The sequence below is a fragment of the Dipodomys merriami genome, unplaced genomic scaffold, assembly GCF_024711535.1.
Source record: "Dipodomys merriami isolate MVZ:Mamm:240054 unplaced genomic scaffold, mDipMer1.0.p SCAF_10, whole genome shotgun sequence".
Taxonomy (NCBI): domain Eukaryota; kingdom Metazoa; phylum Chordata; class Mammalia; order Rodentia; family Heteromyidae; genus Dipodomys; species Dipodomys merriami.
The window spans coordinates 8,326,004-8,345,022 of record NW_027202271.1 but is presented as its reverse complement, the minus strand read 5'-3'; the positions used below and the strand labels follow the sequence as shown (position 1 = coordinate 8,345,022).

The window sequence follows — 19,019 nt, the reverse complement described above, 5'->3', positions numbered from 1 at the left end:
TATGTTAACTAGCCTCTGGGTGTTGAGAACTTGGTGAAGAGGTGCCATTTGCTACCTGGCCTTGTGGGCCTGGTGGGGGTGATGTCTGTGGGTGGGTCATCCGGGGCCGAGGCTGGGTGTGTGAGGAGGGGGGGGGAGGGCCGGGGGGGGGAGGGCCTGGGGGCGGGGTGCTAGCCCGGCAGGCGTGACGTCACGCCCGTCCCAGCCCCGCCCCCCCGGAGCCCGGCGGTCGCCTTCTGCATTTGCCTCCGGGCCTCGCCGCCGGCGAGCGCGCCTGCACCTGCGGGCGGGAAGCGGACCGGAGCCGTGCCGGGCCGGGGGAGTCCGCACCGCGGCGGCCGCCGTCCTCGGGGCTCCCCGGGCTCCCCGGGAATGGAGCGAGCGAGCGGGCGCGCGCTGGGAGGTGGGTACCTGGAAGGAGCGCGCGCGCGCGCGCGCGGGTGGACGCGGGCCAGGGACGCGGGCAGCGGTGACAGTTCCTGGAAAGCTTTGGGCAGCCGTGAGCGCCGGGCTGGGCGGCACCTCCTGCAGGGCCGGATCGGGCGAGGGGGACCTCCCGCCCCACTGCGCCCTGCCGGGCTGGAAAGCGACCAGGTCACTTGGTTTTGATGTTTTTTTTTCTCCCTGATTACTTTTGGGGCTCGGGGCAAGCAGGACGGCGGGCGTCTTCTCTGCGTGGTGGAGAGATGCAGAACTGGGGCGATCCGGGCCGGGCGGCTCCGACACGAGGGAGCGGGTGAGCCTCGCGGGGATCCGAGGCGGGAGAGGATCGTGTACCCCAGCAGTGCGTCATGCGTGGTGAAGGTAGTGGCGGGGACCCCCCCCCCGACCTCCGGGCAGGCCGGGCCCGGTGGGGAACGCCACCGCCCGCTGCTCCATCTCAGCTCGAGAAGTGGGTGGCCGGGGGTGACCTGGGACGCACCCCATCCCCTGGGTCTTGGGGAGCTCACCCACGGCGGATTGGGGGGGGTGGGGAGTTCACAGGCCGCGCCTGGCACCGCGGCCCCTGCCCCGCAGCCCGTGTTGGGGGGACCCCCCCTCGGCGGCGGGGACCGAACTCAGGGAGCTGGGGTTGGGGATGGGGGAATCCGCGGGCACTTGGTGCCGCCTCCAGCTGCGGCAAAAGGGGAACTGGATGTCTTTCTAGCCGTGGTGAGGAGGCTTCGAAGGCGCCTTGGGGACTCAGGGGAGGGGGTGCTGTTCTGGGAGCCTCAAGGCTGTGCCCCGGTGGGGTCGCGCCGTGCCGCTGGGACCAGACTCGAGTTTCCCCGAAGCTATATACCCGAGCCCGCGGGCCCAGCGGACCGGGGCGCCCCCTGGTGGGCCTTGGGGTACAGGGGGCGTCAGGGCCCTGCTCCACGGTGTTGTGTGTCCCTTCCCCGAGAGCCGGGATCCGTGGACCCAGGGTGCCAGAAGTGGGTCCAACCAGCCGGGCGCCGGTGATCATGTCTGTAGTCCTAGCTACTCAGGAGGCTGGGGGCTACTCAGATCTGGGTTCGAAGCCAGCCCAGACAAGAAAGTCCTGGAGACTCTTCAGTTAACCACCAAGAAAGCTGGAAATGGAGGTTTGGCTCAAGTGGTAGAGGAAACATTAAAAATAAAAAGCTCAAGGACAGTGCCTAGGCCCTGAGTTCAAGCCCCAAGATTGGTACAAAGAAAAAGGAAGAAGTAGGCCACCAAAACATTCCCAGAGAAAGGTGCCATCCCTTCCTTGGGCACCAGGTTGAAAGGCTCGGACTTTCGCGTCCATCTGTCTGCCTAAACCCAGGCTATGTGTGGAATTTGTTTTTACAACTCACAGGCTTGTGACTTCTCAAACACTTTATTGAAGTGTTTTCTCTGGAAGCTTGTTTCAAACGAGTGTTGTAAGTTCCACAAAGAGGAGTGTTGTTCAGGAGCCAACAGGTGACGGGGGTGAAACCCGAGTCCCTGTGTACATTGGAGTGCAGTCTGGCTGCCCGTTTCCTTGGGCCTCCGTTGAAAATAGAAATTCCAAATCAAATCAAATCAATAGGAGAACTGACGGGAACGGGGTTTTTGAGAAACATAGGTGCTGTTTCCCCCCTGTGCAAAATCAGGAGCACACTGCCTCCTCTGCGCATTTCAGAGCTTATCTTTATAAACCACAAAAAAAAGTCCCTTCCCCGTCACCCCCCCCCCCAAGACAAAAAGCATCTCTGGCAAAGAACCATTCTTTGTCATCAGATTTCCTCCTTTTGTTAAGCAAGTCTGTCTTACTGTCGTGGAATGTTATTTGTGCATGCAACTAGAATGCTTTGAAAGAGCTCCACATTTCCTCTTGGAAAAATGGATCTTTTTTTTTGTTGTTGTTGCAACTGGTGGCCGTATGACAGACAGCCCAGTCAGCTGTTGGAAAATGTGCAAGTTAGGATGCACCATTGACCTGATGCCTCTAATTGCTGGCCTGAAGTGCTAGAAGTCATGTTTCAAAAGCAACGTAGGTAACTGCATTATGCTTTTTACATTTTTTATTTGTGTCTGTACTGGGGTTTGAATTGAGGATCTCTCACTCTTGCTTAGCTCATTTTTAATGGTGGTGGTTGTTATTATTCTACTTCAGTTACACCTCCACTTCTGACTTTTTCCTGGTTAACAGGAGATATCAGACTCTCTGTTCAGTCTGGTTTTAAGCCTCAATCCTCAAATCTCAGCCTTGTGAGTGGCATGATCACAGGCTTGAGCCACGAGCACCCACTTGACTTTTCCTTTCCAAGTGAATCAGGTGGAATTTAGTTGTGATCTATTGGCTTTGATTTCTAACAGACCAAGGGCACTGAATAGTTTCTTGCTGTGTGAAAACTAAAGAAATTTGAATGCAGGCAATATCATCCTTGAAGTTAAGTTCGGATTGTTCTGGAATTATCTGGTTAAGGACATCGTCACACAAAGGTTGTCAGTTTTCCCTACTGAAAGCAATGCAGTTTTTACAGGTGTCTGCATTCGCTGGTATAGTTAGCCTGGAAAGATTGAGTTGGTGTTTTTTTTTTTAAACGGGGAATCCTGTGACCTCTATGTTAAATGCAGTAAGGCCTTGTTAACAAGCAGTTTAATGAAAAGGGAGCCCCTAGCTGCAGGGGACATCTAGGGAATGTGAGCACAACCGACTTCACAAATCAGTATTTGTTGGGTTTGGAGGGTCGGTTTTGTGATTGTTGTTGTTTGTTTTGTTTTTGTTTTGTGATCAAAGGATTCCTAACTTCCCTGGGCATGTTGGCAGCAGAAGTACTTCTTCCTAGCAATCCAAGAATGCCATGGCAACTTCATCCAGGGACTAGAGAGAGGACCTTAGGCTTCAGATTCAAGGGCAACAGTGAAAAATATTCTGATTCTGATTTGATTTGGTGATTTGGTCCAACGAGACAATGAATAACAGAAACCACACACACATCACTGACAATCGTTATAACCTCATGAAGCCGTTCTCCTGGCCTCCCAAATCTTCATTCCCCTGCCTGGTTGATCTGTATTTACGTGTTGACATGACATCTTTTAGTTTCTTAGTACTTCAGACCTTGGCTGTGCCTTACTTTCTCCCATTCCTTTGCTTCCCCTATTCAGGTGACTATGGGTAGTATTCATAAAGGGCTCATTGGTCCCTCCCAGGCTCTTTTCCTCACTATATTGTTTCCCCTCCTCCCCTTTCTCCCCCTCCTCTTTCATGCACTTACTAGCACTTGAACTTGGGGTCTGGGACTCTCGATTCCTTTTTTTTCTTTTTGTTTCCTTTTTTTTTTTTTTTTTTTTGCTTAAGGCTGGTACTCTGCCACTTGAGCCACAGCTCCATTTCTGGCTTTTTGGTGGCTAACTGGAAATAGTCTCACAGACTTCCTTGCCTGGGCTGGCTTTGAACCACAATCCTCAGATCTCAGCCTCCTGAGTAGCTCATGCTGACCCTCTTAAAGGCCTGAAATACATTGTAGCTGCTTTTATTCCTGTGCTCTTTTGCCATTTTCTGTTGCCTGTGGTGTCAAGTTCAAAGTCTTCTGCCTGACATATATAGTTCTTGGTCTTCGAATTCAGATATAGTTGCCCTCTATTGCTGCTGCTGAGAAGAATTGATCTTCTGGGGAAACTAGCCACTGTTCACCTGCAGCTTCCTGTGTTGTGAAAACTTAATTAAGCTCTCTAGGAAACTGTTCTATGCTAATTTATGGATATATCAGGGTCAAAGCTACAATCCTTAACTATCCTGGAAGCAGCATACCACACAGTAGAAAATAAGATTATCCCCAAATAACCATATTAGTAGAGCAAAATAATGAAGCTGCATTTTGGAGTATAGTATGTCAGTACTGGGATTTGAACTCGGGGCCTCATATTCTCACTTGACTTTTTGCTCAAGGCTAGTGTTCTACTGGTTGAGTTACAGCTAGACTTCTGGCTTTTTTTTGGTTGTTACTTAGAATAAAGAATCTTTCCTGCTCAGACTGGCATCAAACCATGATCCTTAAATCTCAGCCGCCTGATTAGCTAGGATTATAGGTATGAGCCACTGGAGCTGGTTGGTGTCCAGGGTTTTACAGGACAAATGGAAGTTGCCTCCAAAGCAAATAGAGAATGTGGCCAATAATTTGTCAAAATGATACTTTAGGAAGCTATAGAGTTTATGTTATTAATATAAAGTTCCTATTCAAATGTCTCTGGTGACATTTGACTATAGCTCAGTGGTAGAGCGTTTGCCTCGTACCTACAAGGAAGGCCCAGGGTTCAATCCCCAGCAACTGTCTAGTCACAGTAGAAGTCATAATGCCAGTTCATGTATTGTACTAGCAGTAAGAAGTCTTTATATTCAGATAGTCCTTTCCTGATTTTTTTTTTTTTTGTCAGTGGTGGGGTTTGAACTCTGGGCCTGGGCACTGTCCCTGAGCTCTTCAGCTCAGGGTGAGCATTCTACCACTTGAGCCATAGTACCACTTCTGATTTTCCGGTGGTTAATTGGAGATAAGAATCTCACGGATGTTCCTGCCCTGGCTGGCTTTGAACCATGATGCTCAGTTCTCAGCCTCCAGAGTAGCTAGGATTACAGGCATGAGCCACCAGCACCACCTGGCTAGGATTTTCTTTTTAAATAGAAACATATATGATTATAAAACATAGCACCTACCCTTTTCCACCTGTTGGCTTTCTATGAAGGACATCTGCCCAGCCCTTTCCTGAGTTTTACATTCTTTTGTATGCTGCATTGTTAAACCATTTTTGAAATTTTCCATTTAAAAAAAAAGATCCTGGTCTTGTGCTGACAGGAAAGTCCACAAGACTCTTATCACCAATTAACCACCAAAAAGCCAGAAATGGAAGTGTGTTCCAAATGATAAAGCACCAGTCTTGAGCGAAAAGCTAAGAGACAGCACCCAAGCCCTTAGTTCAAGCCCCAGGATGGGCACCAATAAAAAAACCAACCCACCTGTCGAGGGTACTCAGGGCAACACCCTTAGCTCCCAGGTCACATGTCCTCTTGACAATTATATGATGATTGAGAAGTCTTACATCTACAAGCTTTGTATTTGGTTCTTTTTAAATGGTGAGAAGCTGCTGTTTAAATATTTGCAAGGAAGAGGAGAAAGGACAGAGGAAGAAAATGGAATCATTCCATTGTCTATGGCATAGGGCTTTCTAGGAAAAAAGTGTCCTAACTCTTACCAACCTCAGGCTCGTGTGTCAACTTTGTTTTGTCTAGATCCTTTTCTTCTATTCATCATTAATTTCTCCAGTTGGTTCTGTGTGTGTGTGTGTGTGTGTGTGTGTGTGTGTGTGTGTGCGCACACACACACATGATTGAGGCTTGAACTCAGAGCCTAGGCACTGTCCCTTAATTGTAAGTCTGCCACTTGAGCCACAGCCTCCCTTCCTGCCTTCTGGTTAATTGGAGATGAGAGTCTTGGAGACTTTCCTACCTGAGCTGGCTTCAAACTGCCATCCTCAGATCTCAGCCTCCTGAGTAGCTAGGATTATAGGCATGGGCCACTGGCACACAGCTCTAGGTATTTTTTTCAAGATACATTTAACTGCACTTCTTTAAGAGAATGTAAAAATACTTTCAATTAGATCTCATGAAAGTAGTTTGTGTGTATGAGAGGGAAGAGGTAAGGATGTGATGATAAAGCAAATGGGGCAAAGTATGAGCACTTGATGATTCAGTAGGAATTGCTTTAGTGAAAATTAATAAGTAGAGCACTGAAGGCACCTGATTTCCTAACTACTCAGGAGACTGAGATCTGAGGACCCGTGCTGGAAGCTAGCCTGGGCAGAGAAGTCCATGACACTCCAATAACCATCATAAAGCTGGAATTGGGAGCTGTGGCCAGAAGCAGAGCACTAGCCTTGAGAAAAAGAAAACATAGCAAGCAAAAAACATGCTACTGAGCAGCACCTGTTCCCTAGTCTCTCTCTCTCTCTCTCTCTCTCTCTCTCTCTCTCTCTCTCTCTCTCTCTCTCTCTCTCTCTCTCTCTCTCACACACACACACACACACACACACTGATTTTGTCTCTCATGATCCTGAAGTTGTCAGTGAATGACAGTCCTAGGTGTATCAAAGACTGGACTTCATCTGGGAGAGTTACAGGTTTGGCATGTGGCCAGCATATCCAGGTAACTGGGAGGAGAAAATGGCAATGTTTAACCCTGGGTTACTCTGACTGAAGGAAGCAATTCAGCGCACATTCCGCAAAAGGAGGCAGATTAAGGAGGACATTTCGATTTTTGGCAGTCTGTCGGGGCAGCCTGGAAAAATCCATGGTTTGTGGTATTTCCCCATTTTATATAATATAGTGACAATTTTTTAGGTAAAATTTAATAGTTATATCCTTTATGGATCTGAAAAAAATATACCAGTAGTATTTATCCCTCATCCCCAAGCAGATTTGACAAGGAACAAATGTTTATATTTGATGATCCAGATTAAACTGTATGGAAGGCATCAGTTCTTGTGGTGAGGCCTTTTGAGTTACTCATTAAAGTCTTAATCTAGTTCTTAGCCTTTGATGTGTGCAGGTAGTTATTTTTAAGGGAAGGAGATCCAAACCATTTTCTTTCATTAACACCGCCCCCCCCCCCCCCCCCCCGCTATTTATTTTTCCAGTACTAGGGCTTGAACTTGCTCAAAGCTAGCACTCCACCACTTGAGCCACAGCTCCACTTCTGGCTTTTTGGTAGCTCATTGTAGGTGAATGTCTCGTGGACTTTTCTCCCCTGGCTGGCTTTTAACTTTAATTCTCAGATCTCAGCTTCTTCAGTGGCTAGGATTATGGGAATGAGCCACTAATGCCCAATTACTGGGGTTAGCTTTGTTTTTGTTTTTTGTACCTGTCCGAGGGCTTAAACTCGAGCCTGGGCACTGTCCTTGTGCTTTTTTTGCTTCAAAACTTAGCGTTCTACCACTTGAGTCACAGCTCACTTTAAGCTTTTTGGTGATGAGTTGGAGATAAAGAGTCTCATAAACTTTCCTGCTTGGGCTGGTTTCTAACCTTGATCCTCAGATCTCAGCCTCTTGAGTAGCTAGGATTTACAGATGTGAGCACTGGCACTCAGCAGGTATTTTTTTTTTAAAGGAAAGGCTTGGTTAGATTCAAGACATTTTCTGACTCTCATTAACACATCCCTTTTTATTGAATAAGCCAGAAGAATGTACCTATGTTTACAAAGCCTTAAGACATGAATTGCACCTGTACAAAATCATAATTCTAAAAGGTCACAGCCTCCTGAGGGTAGTATGAGAAATGAGACCATCTTTGCTTCCTATTCAGGGTGAATGGAAGTTAAATTTATTAGTTAGACTGAAGTGACATAGTTCCTTGTACAATGAAGACTATCTGTGAGATACTTGATCTATGACTGTTGGTGAACTGGTTGAAATTCAGGTTCTTCAAGTGCCTTTTGATTTATGAAAGAAAATCCAAGTTTGATCATCATAGATTAACTTACACTGCTTAGAATTATGAAATAATTGCAAAAAATGACCTCATGCTAGGCTGACATTGTTTAGGCTTTCCATGTTTAAGCAGACCATAACATCTATTAAGGTACAATTAGAAGTCTGTGGCTTTTTGCTGTGTGATCTTGAGCAGGTCACTTCTAACTTTTGTTTTCTTTTGAAATGATTGGTTAGACTAATTTTAATTTCATTTCTTTAAAGCCTCTTAATTGGGGGAGGGGCCTGGAGACAGGTATGAAAATTTCCAGCTAGTTGTAAAAGTTGTTATTCTTGAATATTGGTGGGGGGATAATTTTTGGCTCAGAAAACCCTTAGAAAGATGATTCCAGGGACTGGGAACGTGGCTTGGTGGTAGAGTGCTTGCCTAGCATGCATGAAGCTCTGGGTTTGATTCCTCAATACTATATAAACTGAAAATGTCAGAAGTAGTACTGTGGCTCAAGTGGTAGAGTGCTAGCCTTGAGCAAAAGGAGCTCAGGGACAGTGCCCAGGCTTTGCGTTCAAGCCCGAGGACTCGCAAAAATAAAGTGATTCCAGGACTCACTATAGCTATAGTATACTATTTAGCTAACACTCAGGTACCTGAGATCTAGAAGATCATGGGTGAAGCCAATCTGGGCTGAAAAGTCTGAGAGACTCTTAATCTCCAATGAATCAGCAAAATGCTAGACTGCAGACACGGCTCAAGTGGTAGAGCACCTGTCATGAGTAAGCAAGCCAAGCTAGAGGGTAAGGCTCTGAGTTCAAGGCGCAGTACTGACACAAAATAAATTTTAAAAGGATGATATACTAGGTGGTTTCTTTATCTGAGATAGCTTCTCATTCAGAGGAAGATTTAATATCTCACTTTATCCAACATCAGGGCGTGTGGCATTTCATATAGTTACGTACTGCCTAACTTTTCCATAAATGCTGGCTTCTAATGCAATTAAACATTAATAGTCACCAAGCCTGGATTTTGTTTAACTTAGTGTTGTATTCAATTACTGTATGTTGAAGGACCCCATTGACGAGCGGCTGGCTGACTTTTGCCCTTAGTAAAGGCTTGAGGATTTAATGTGCTATACAAGGATTTAACTGTGCGGTTTCTATTTGGCATATAAACTGAGTTTAGTGTCAAGATTAGAAGTCTGAAACCTAAGCAGTTTGGCCCAAGGAACCCAATCTCAGCAGGCAACAGCACCTCATCTTGCAAAATTGCTTAGGAAATATAGGGTGCTGAGTGGGGGGTTTGCTGGGGACAAGGCAGATAGCTTATACCTCTCCCTGCAGTCTTAGCACGGGGATTTCATTTGTAAGTAAGTTAAGACAGTCAACAAAGCAATTCTGGAGATTTTTTTCAATGAATTGAGTACTAAAAGGGGAACTTGTGAATGTGTGTGTGCATGTGCATGCACACACTGCGAGTGCTCACTAGTCCTGAGGCTTGAACTCAGCCTGAGAAAAAGCTCAGAACCCTGGGCTTTTTTTGCTTAAGGTTAAAGCTCTGCTACTTGAGCCACAGCTCCATTTCTTGCTTTTTTGGTGATTAATTGGAGATAAGAATCTCATTGACTATCCTGCCAAGGCTGGCTTTGAACCATGATCCTCAAATCTCAGCCTCCTGAGTAGCTAAAATTACAGGCATGAGCCACCAGCACCTGGATACAAGCTGGCTTTGGCTGCTGCTGCCTCCTCTTCCCTCTCCTCCCCCTCCCCCTTCCCCTCCCCCTCCCTCCCACTGGCAAGGACCATTTTCAAATTATATAGCCAGAGGACTTTATTTTTTTTTTTTTAAGTTTCAGTGGTCTTTGGGATTGGAGGGAAAGGAACCAGAATAATTTGATTACTTTCTCTGGGGCCAGCTGTATGTCAGCAAGCATTCAATAAATACCCACGGATGGTAAGAGTTATGCCTACAGGTTTTTAACTAGTTTGTGGATTTTTTTCCCCCTTACATTGTCCACAGCAGCCATTATTGGATGTCCAGTGACTGAGAACCAAGAGTTTTAGCTTTATTATCACTATTATGCCTTTGGAGATGGAGCCGAAAATGAGCAAGCTAGCTTTCGGGTGTCAGAGAAGCTCCACGTCAGATGACGACTCAGGATGTGCACTGGAGGAATATGCCTGGGTCCCACCAGGCCTTCGACCAGAGCAGGTGGGTACCTCATCATCCTGGATGGTTGGCTTTCTACAACACTACTCTAAGAATGCATAGAACTAGATGAGCACTGGCAGCTCACACCTGTAATCCTACCTACTCAGGAGGCTAAGATCTGAGGATCAGAGTTTGAAGCCAGTCCAGGTAGGAAAGTGTATAAGACTCTTCAATTAATCACCAAAAACTGGAAGTGGAGGTGTGGCCGAGCAAAAGAGCTCAGGGACAGTTCCTGGGCCCTGAGTTAAAACCCCAGGACTGCCTTCCTCCCCTCCCCCAAAATGCATAAAATAGAACTGCAGCAGTGGTGTGTCATCCTCTCCCCCAACCCCCTACCCATCAGTCTTCAGTCCTGTCTGGATGGCTTTGAATGCTGATTCCTTAAAGTCCTATATAATTTTCCTTCTTTGTACTCATAGGTCTAGGCACCTCATAGCAATGCTGGTTTTTCATTCATGAAAAACAAAGTTCCACTGTTAGGTGGACTTCTGATGAATGATCATTAAGAGAAATTTACTCGTTTTAAAACTTGAGGGACACCCAGCTGCTGGTGGCACACTCCTGCAATCCTAGCTACTCAAGGAGGCTGAGATCTGAGGGTCAAGGTACAAAGCCAGCCAGAGCAGGAAAGTCTGTGAGACTCTTTATCCCCAATAAACTATCAAAAGGAAGAAAGCCAAAAATGGAGCTGTGGGACTGGGAATGTGGCTCAGTGGTAGAGTGCTTGCCTCGAGTGCATGAAGCCCTGGGTTCGATTCCTCAGTGCCACATACACAGAAAAAGGTGGAAGTGTTGCTGAGGCTCTCAAGTGGTAGAGTGGTAGTCTCCAGTGAGAAATCACAGCAAGCACCCAGGCCCTGAGTTCAAGCCCCAGTACCTGCACCTGCCAAAAATAGAAGTCCTCCTTTGGAAATTAATCCAGTTCAACATGACTTCTCTCTGGTTTCCTTGGGAAAACTGATACCAGATATTGAGAAAATAACACCCTTGGAAAAGGAAAACTGACTCATGCTTAGGAGCACCTGACTAGGGAATACTTACATGGAACAAAAAACAAAAACAAACTTGTCTTTTGAACATACAAAGTGCAGAAAGCAAAGTACGTGGTTTTTGTGTAATGGCTAAAGTTAAGACTGCACACAGCCTGGGTGGTCATTTGCAGAATTTACCCAGGATTCCTCTGGAAGATTCTTTCGTGACCTTTGAAAGACTTAGGCTGAGAAAAAAGTAACATTCAATGTGCATATTTTATGGCACGCAATTTAGAGTACCCCCTAATTGTCACTTACAGATTGCATTCCTGAAGAGCAATTTAGCAACTGGGTGCTAGTTATCTGCAGGTCTGTAGTTCTGCTGAGTTGGCTCAGCTGGTCTTCTCATTAAGCTCTAAGAGACCCAAAAACCTTGATTTGCAAAGGACAGTACTTATAAAGAAGGAGTAAGCGCAGACCTCACATTCTGTGTGCTGATGTCATTCTCTGTCCCTTATGCAGATTCAGCTCTATTTTGCATGCCTGCCAGAAGAAAAGGTTCCTTATGTCAATAGCCCTGGAGAGAAACATCGGATTAAACAGCTTTTATACCAGCTGCCACCACATGATAATGAGGTAAAGACACAGGAAGAAGAAAATTAACCATACATTGAGTTGCCTCTCATAAATCCTACTCACCTAGGCCTCTCTTTTGCCTTTCTTCCTTCCATTCTAATTGAGCCTGAGAATACAGCTGTCTATTCTTGAAGTGAACAGCGAAAAGGGTGGTCCTGTAATAAACTTAACACTAGTTGTTTTTTTTATAGTGTTTGCAGCCACCCACCAATGATCAGAAGGATATAAATTCCTGATGTTTCCCTGTCTGTGTCCAGGATGAATGCCTTATGGGAGTTCAGGCCCAAAGTTGAGTGCCTGGGGAACTGGGGGTCAAAATGGTAGTTACAGTTAACACATGGGGGAAACTTGTGTGTCTTTCTAGTAAAGGTTGATCATAAACTTTTTGTTTTTTTGGCAGGAAGGGGCTGGTCCTGGGGCTTGAGTTCAGGGAAGCTTCACCATCTCCCTTAACCTTTTTCACTCCAGGCTGGCACTCTATCACTTGAGCCACACCACCATATTTGGGCTTTTTGGTAGTTAATTGGAGATATCATAGACTTTCCTGGATGAGCTAGTTTTGAACTACAATCCTCAGATCTCAGCCTCCTTAGTAACTAAGATTACAGGCATGATACCTGGTGCCCAGCTCATATTTTATTATTTTTTTAATTTTTAATTTTTGTTGTTGTTGTTGTTGTTGTTGGTCATGGGACCTGATCTCTGAGCCTGGGCACTGTCCCTAAGCTCTTCAGCTCAAGGCTAGTGGTCTACCACTTGAGCCACAGCACCACTTCCGGTTTTTACTGCTTATGTAGTGCTGAAGACTCAAACCCAGGGCCTCATGCATGCAAGGCAAGCAAGCACTCTACCACTGTGCCACCTTCCCAGCTCCCTAATTTTTATTTTTTCTTTATTATTAAGTAATTGTGCAAAGGGGTTACAATTCCATAAAGTCAGGTATAATGCTTTCCAGTCAGTATCACCCCCATTTCTGTCTTTTTTAAAAAGGCAAAAAAAATGCATTTTAGCTTGAATTCCCCCCCCCCCCACACACACACTTTTTTTGAGGGCTACAAGATTTAGGTGTAGCATTAAAGAAACCCTGGGAACTTTCCAGGTATAATCCTAGCTAGTAATCTTAGCTACTTAGAAGAAGGAGGTCAGAGGATTGAAGTTTAAGGCTGGACAAAAAACTTTCAAGACTCCATCTCTTCAATAGCTGAGCATGGTAATATATGCCTATTATCTCAGCTTTGGGGGGAAGCAAATGCCAGATGCACCTATCATCCACAGCACACGAAGAAGATCAAATATGAGGATCAAAGTCCCCACGCCAATTTGGGTACCAAGGGAGACTACATCAAAAATAACCAAAGCAAACAGGGGTTAGAGGCATGGCTAAAGTAGTAGAGCTAGAGCATCAGCCTTGCAAATATGAGCGCCCCCCCCCCAAAAAAAAAGAACCCACTAGGGATTCAAGGCAGGGGAGTTATCACCCTGTCTTGTTTCTGGAAACTCATTCTACACATAAAGAATGGGCGAGGAATACTCTAGCAGGGACTTGTGTTTTCTATTCTATGAAGGTACGCTATTGCCAGTCTCTGAGTGAGGAGGAGAAGAAAGAATTGCAGGTGTTCAGTGCTCAGCGGAAGAAAGAAGCTCTTGGAAGAGGAACCATTAAACTCTTGTCCAGAGCAGTGATGCATGCTGTATGTGAGCAGGTAAGCCCTTTCCTGCCAAGTGAGTGGTGGGGGTGGAATGGACATAAAAGATTCTAATCAAAAGGATCTGAGGATCACAGTTCAAAGCCAGTCTTGGCAGGAAAATCCGTGAGACTCACCTCCAGTTTACTACCAAAAAGCTGTAAGTAGAGCTGTGACTCAAGAAGTAGAGGGCTAATTTTAGCACAAAAGCTCAGGGACAGCATCCAGGCTCTGAGTTCAAGCCACAAAACCTGTACAAAAGATGAGAGAGAGAGAGGGGGAGAGAGAGAGAGAGAGAGAGAGAGAGAGAGAGAGAGAGAGAGAGAGAGAGAGAGAGAGAGAGAGAGAGAGAGAGAGAGAGAGAGAGACCATTTTATTTCATATCAAAGCATGTTTTTCATTGGCTATCCTGTAGGACACTACAAGTCAGTCTGTAGTAAACACAGGCTAAACTGTGCCATACCTGGGAGACTGGTGTGGAAAGGCATTAGGATACACACTCTCTGTTGAGGAAATGCAGAAACATAATGAAGACATTCAGCTCTTTACTGGTAGCTAGTTCTCAGACTAGGAAATGGATCCAGCAGGAGGCTGGCTCAGGAAAAGCAGTTAATGGGGGTCAGATTCAATGGTACTTAGAAACAGTCCAAGGGTGGTTTGTAAATGTGAAAGTTGTTCATTATAGTCAAGGTAGTCAAGTAACCCAGTGTTAAAGAGCCATTTAGTCACTTACAGAAGATAAAAAGTTTTCTCCAGTCACTGGTCGCTCACTCCTGTAATCATAGCTACTCAGGAGGCTGAGATCTAAGCATCTAAGTTTAATGCTAGCCTGGGCAGGAAAATCCAATTAACTTTAAAAATAAATAAATAAAAAGAGAGAAAAGGGAAATACAGAAGTGGAGCTGCAGCTCAAGTAGTAAAACACTAGTCTGAGCTCAAAAGCTCCTGAACAGATACCCAGGCCCTGAGTTCAAGCCCCAGGACCAACATTAAGAATAAAATAAAATAAAGCTTTTACCAGGTGCTGGTGGCTCACACCTATAATCCTAGCTACTTAGGAGGTTGAGATCTGAGCATCATAGTTCAAAGCCAGTCCAGGCAGGAAAGGACATGCGACTCATACCTCCAGTTAACTACCAGAAAACTGGAAGTGGAACTGTGGCTCAAAGTGGTAGAATGATAGCCTTCAGCAAAAAAAGAGCTCAGGGACAGTGCTCAGGCCCTCAGTTCAAGCCCCACAATCAACCAAAAATAAATAAATGGACCTTCTCTGATGAAGCTAGCACTTATGGTCAAATAGGGAAAACTGAGAATCCAGTTACTGAAAGGATTATTTTCATTTCAACCCTTTGTTTTCAGTGTGGGCTGAAGATAAATGGAGGTGAAGTGGCCGTGTTTGCCTCCCGTGCTGGTCCCGGTGTGTGCTGGCACCCATCCTGTTTTGTCTGCTTCACGTGTAATGAGCTCCTGGTCGACCTCATCTATTTTTATCAGGATGGGAAAATTCACTGTGGCAGGCACCATGCTGAACTACTGAAACCACGGTGCTCAGCATGTGATGAGGTAAAAAAAAAAAAAAAAAAAAAAAAAAAAAAATATATATATATATATATATATATATATATATATATATATATATATATATATATATATAAATTCAGCCCTTAATGCTGGAAAAAATGAGCCACTATGTAAGCCAGTTTTCCACTCTTCCTGTCTAAGCCAGATATGTGACTCCTGGTTTTCTTTGAAGATAATAAAGAGAAGGTAACAGGTGTCTTTACGTTCTTAAGTATAGTATAATGTCCTTGATGAATTTGGAGGGGGTGGGGGTTAGGGATAAGTTGAAGAAGAGGGTTTAGTAGATGAATTTTTAGAAAATTGGTTTGAAAAAAATATACTATAGTGTGTATCTCTGTGTATGTACAGAGAGAGAGACTGAGAGAGACTCTCGGCTGTTATTCTAGTTACTCAGGAGGCTGAGATCTGAGGATCACAACTGAAAGCTAGCCCCGGGGCACAGGCAGGAAAGTCTATGAGGCTATCTCCAACTAACCATCAAAAAGTCAGAAGTGGAGCTTAAGTGGTAGAGTGCTAGCCCTGACTGAAAAATCTAAGAGACAGTGCCCAGGCCCAGAGTTCAAGCCCCAGTACTGTCATACACACCCAAACAACAATTAAAAAACAAAAACCCCAACCCCTCCTCATTCCTTCAGGCCGATTGTCCTGTCAAGGCCTGCAGAAGGAGAGCTATACACAGGCTAACTTTCTGCCTCTCCTCCAGTGCTACAGAGCTACCAGGCAAGAAGACCCTAAGATGGTGGGCATGGTGTCCAAACTGTGGGATTCCAGAGTCACACTATGAGCCCAGGGAACCATAATTGCTTGGCCTTTGTAGTACTCATGTATTTTCTTTCATCTTCTGGTTTCATGTTTCCTTTGAAAGATCATTTTTGCTGACGAGTGCACAGAAGCTGAGGGGCGCCACTGGCACATGAAACACTTCTGCTGCCTCGAGTGTGAAACGGTGCTGGGAGGGCAGAGGTACATCATGAAGGACGGCCGCCCCTTCTGCTGTGGCTGCTTTGAGTCTCTCTATGCTGAGTACTGTGAAACCTGTGGGGAGCATATCGGTAAGTCTGGCCTCCATCCAGACACCCTAGGTCATCTATAGCCTCGCGGGGTTTGTTTGTCTTCACTTTCTCTTGAGAAAACAGAAGTAAAACTTACATGCAGATCATGAATGTTTCGGTCTGGTGAGTTTGGCCAGGTGGATGGTCAGTCAATTCTGCCATCACGGTGGCAAAGAATGAATGAGAGGATGCTGAACAGTTTGCTCAGGGTTTCTGTGGGACTCTGCTTTGATTTGATTTTCTTGTGCCAGTCCTGGGGCTTGACCTCAGGGTTGTTTGGGTGTTGATCCTCAGCTTTTTTGCTCATGGCTGGTGCTCTACCACTTGGGCCACCGCTTTTTTCTGGCTTTTTGGTGGTTATTGGAGATAAGAGTCTTTTTTTTTTGGGGGGGGGGGGAAGGTCCAGTTGTGGGGCCTGAACTCTGGGCCTGGGTGCTGTCCCTCAGCTCTTCAGCTCAAGGCTAGCACTCTACCACTTGAACCACAGCGCCACCTCAGGCTTTTTTTCTGCATATGTGGTGCTGAGGAATCGAACCCAGGGCCTCAGGCATGCAAGGCAAGCGCTCTACCACTGAGCCACCTTCCCAGCCCCAAGAGTCTTATGGACTACCCCGGCCAGTTTCAAACTGCAGTCCTCATATCTCAGCTTCCTGAGTAGTTGGGATTACAGGCATGAACTACCCCTTACCTGGCTTAATTTTTTCATTATTATTATCTTTAAGTAGTTGTACAAAGGGATTTTCAATTCAGTATATCAGATAATGATGGCAAAGCATCTTGATCAGTGTCACCCCTCCCAGTGTTGAGGGCTACCTTGCACAGCAAAATTACCAATAAGAAGCACGAAAGTATAAAAATCCTGGCACTAAAACAGCCACAAATAGGGCAATTATTTGACTGGGAACTGAAACTAAAGGCAAAAAGCATCCTTTTGTTTGACCTCAGCTTAGGACTCATTGCTGAAATGTCTCACCACGTGGAAGTGGCAAGTATCAATTCTGAGAGGTCACAGATAAGTCAGTAGGCAAACTGACAAACCCACAACCTTCAAATGATGAAGCCTGGACTGGGAATGTGGCTTAGTGGTAGAGTGCTTGCCTAGCCTGCATGAAGCCCTGGGTTCAATTCCTTGGTACCACATAACACCGAAAAGGCCTGAAGTGGTGCGGTAGCTTAAGTGGTAGAACACTAACCTTGAGCACAGAGAGGCTCAGGGATAGTGCCCAGGCCCTGAGTTCAAGCCCCAGGTCTGGCAAAAACACACAAAAAACAACAAATGATGAAGCCTCTTAATATCCGAGTAATCCAAACTCCCATCAAGAACAAGACAGAAGCCAGGTACCGGTGACTTACACTAATCCTAGCTACTCAGGGGACTGAGATCTGGAGATCATGGTTTGAAGCCAGCCCGGGCAGCAAAGTCTGTGAAACTCATGTCCAATTAAGCCACCAACAAGCAGAAGGGGAGCTGTGGTTGAGCTGTGCTCAAGTGTAGGGCACTAGCCTTGAGCGTAAAGGACAGTGCCTAGGCCTTGAGTTTAAGCCCCAGGACTGCCCCCCCCCCCAAAAAAAGAAAAGAGTAAGAGAGAGTATATCTGTCACCCAAGATTTCCCTCTGGGACTGGTTTCTTTTTTTTTTTTTTTTTGGTACTCCTTCATTTCAAGCAGTAAGCTGTTTTCCTACCCTTTGTCCAAACAGGTGTTGATCATGCACAGATGACCTACGACGGGCAACACTGGCATGCCACGGAAGCGTGCTTTTCCTGTGCCCAGTGCAAGGCCTCTTTGTTGGGCTGTCCCTTCCTTCCTAAACAAGGCCAGATTTACTGCTCTAAAACCTGCAGCCTCGGTGAAGATGTCCATGCCTCCGATTCTTCTGATTCTGCGTTCCAGTCAGCCCGATCGAGGGACTCCAGGAGGAGTGTCCGAATGGGCAAAAGCAGTCGGTCAGCTGATCAGTGCAGACAGTCCCTTCTCTTATCCCCAGCTCTGAACTACAAGTTTCCAGGCCTTTCAGGCAATGCTGAAGATACCCTTTCTCGGAAACTAGATGATCTGAGTCTTTCCAGGCAGGGGCCAACTTACGCCAATGAAGAATTCTGGAAAGGCAGAGTAGAACAAGAAACTCCCGAAGACCCTGAAGAATGGGCTGAGCATGAAGATTATATGACACAGCTCCTCCTCAAGTTTGGTGATAAAAGCCTCTTTCAGCAACAGTCCAGTGAGATGGATATTAGAGCCAATGAGCACTGGATATCTGATAACATGGTTAAAAATAAGACTGAGTTAAAGCAAAATCACCAGAGCCTTGCAAGTAAAAAATACCAATCTGATATGTACTGGGCCCAGTCACAAGATGGACTGGGCGATTCTGCGTATGGTAGCCACCCCGGCCCCGCAAGCAGTCGGAGGCTCCAGGAATTGGATCTGGACCATGGTGCCTCAGGATATAATCACGAACAGACGCAGTGGTATGAAGATTCCCTGGAGTGCTTGTCAGACTTGAAACCAGAGCAAAGTGTTCGAGATTCTCTGGATTCTTTGGCTTTGTCTAATATCACAGGTATGTAATCTAGAGAGCTGAGGGAATTTGGAAAAAAGGAGCCATGAAAGATTTCATTCAAAAAGTTACACTTCAGGGTTTGGGAATGTGGCTTAGTGGTAAAGTGCTGGCTAGCAGATATAAAGCCCTGGGTTCAGTTCCTCAGTACCATATAAACAGAAAAGTCGGAAGTGGTGCTGTGGCTCAAGTTGTAGAGAGTTAGCCTTGAGCTCACAGACAATGCCCAGGCCCTGAGTTCAAGCCCTCAGATTGGCAAATAAAAAATAATTTACAGTTCCACCTTGGAAGGATATGGTATATTAAAAACTCTGGACTTTAAGGAAAGACATTTTCTGTAAAGCTACACTATAGTGAGATAGTGAGATAAAGATGTATTCCTAGGTGAATGCATCCATTTATATTTTTTACACAGCTCCCCTCGCCCCCAGTCCCTTCCCA

General features: G+C 45.8%; 1 protein-coding gene across 6 annotated transcripts in view; it reads left to right on the top strand.

The window, feature by feature from the left end:
- Nucleotides 1–19,019, top strand: part of Prickle1 (prickle planar cell polarity protein 1) — a 91,972-nt gene that overhangs the window by 67,813 nt on the left and 5,140 nt on the right. The window contains exons 1-7 of one of the 6 annotated variants that reach the window (XM_070039205.1): nt 300–403; nt 9,902–10,093; nt 11,587–11,700; nt 13,266–13,403; nt 14,745–14,948; nt 15,832–16,018; nt 17,718–18,581. In XM_070039205.1, coding sequence (XP_069895306.1) covers nt 9,962–10,093; nt 11,587–11,700; nt 13,266–13,403; nt 14,745–14,948; nt 15,832–16,018; nt 17,718–18,581 — 1,639 coding nt within the window. In that variant the 5' untranslated portion in view covers nt 300–403; nt 9,902–9,961. Of the gene's footprint in view, nt 1–298; nt 404–578; nt 595–717; nt 737–9,901; nt 10,094–11,586; nt 11,701–13,265; nt 13,404–14,744; nt 14,949–15,831; nt 16,019–17,717; nt 18,582–19,019 lie in introns of those variants that run through there. The other 5 variants (XM_070039235.1, XM_070039227.1, XM_070039217.1 and 2 more) reach the window with 5 other exon arrangements.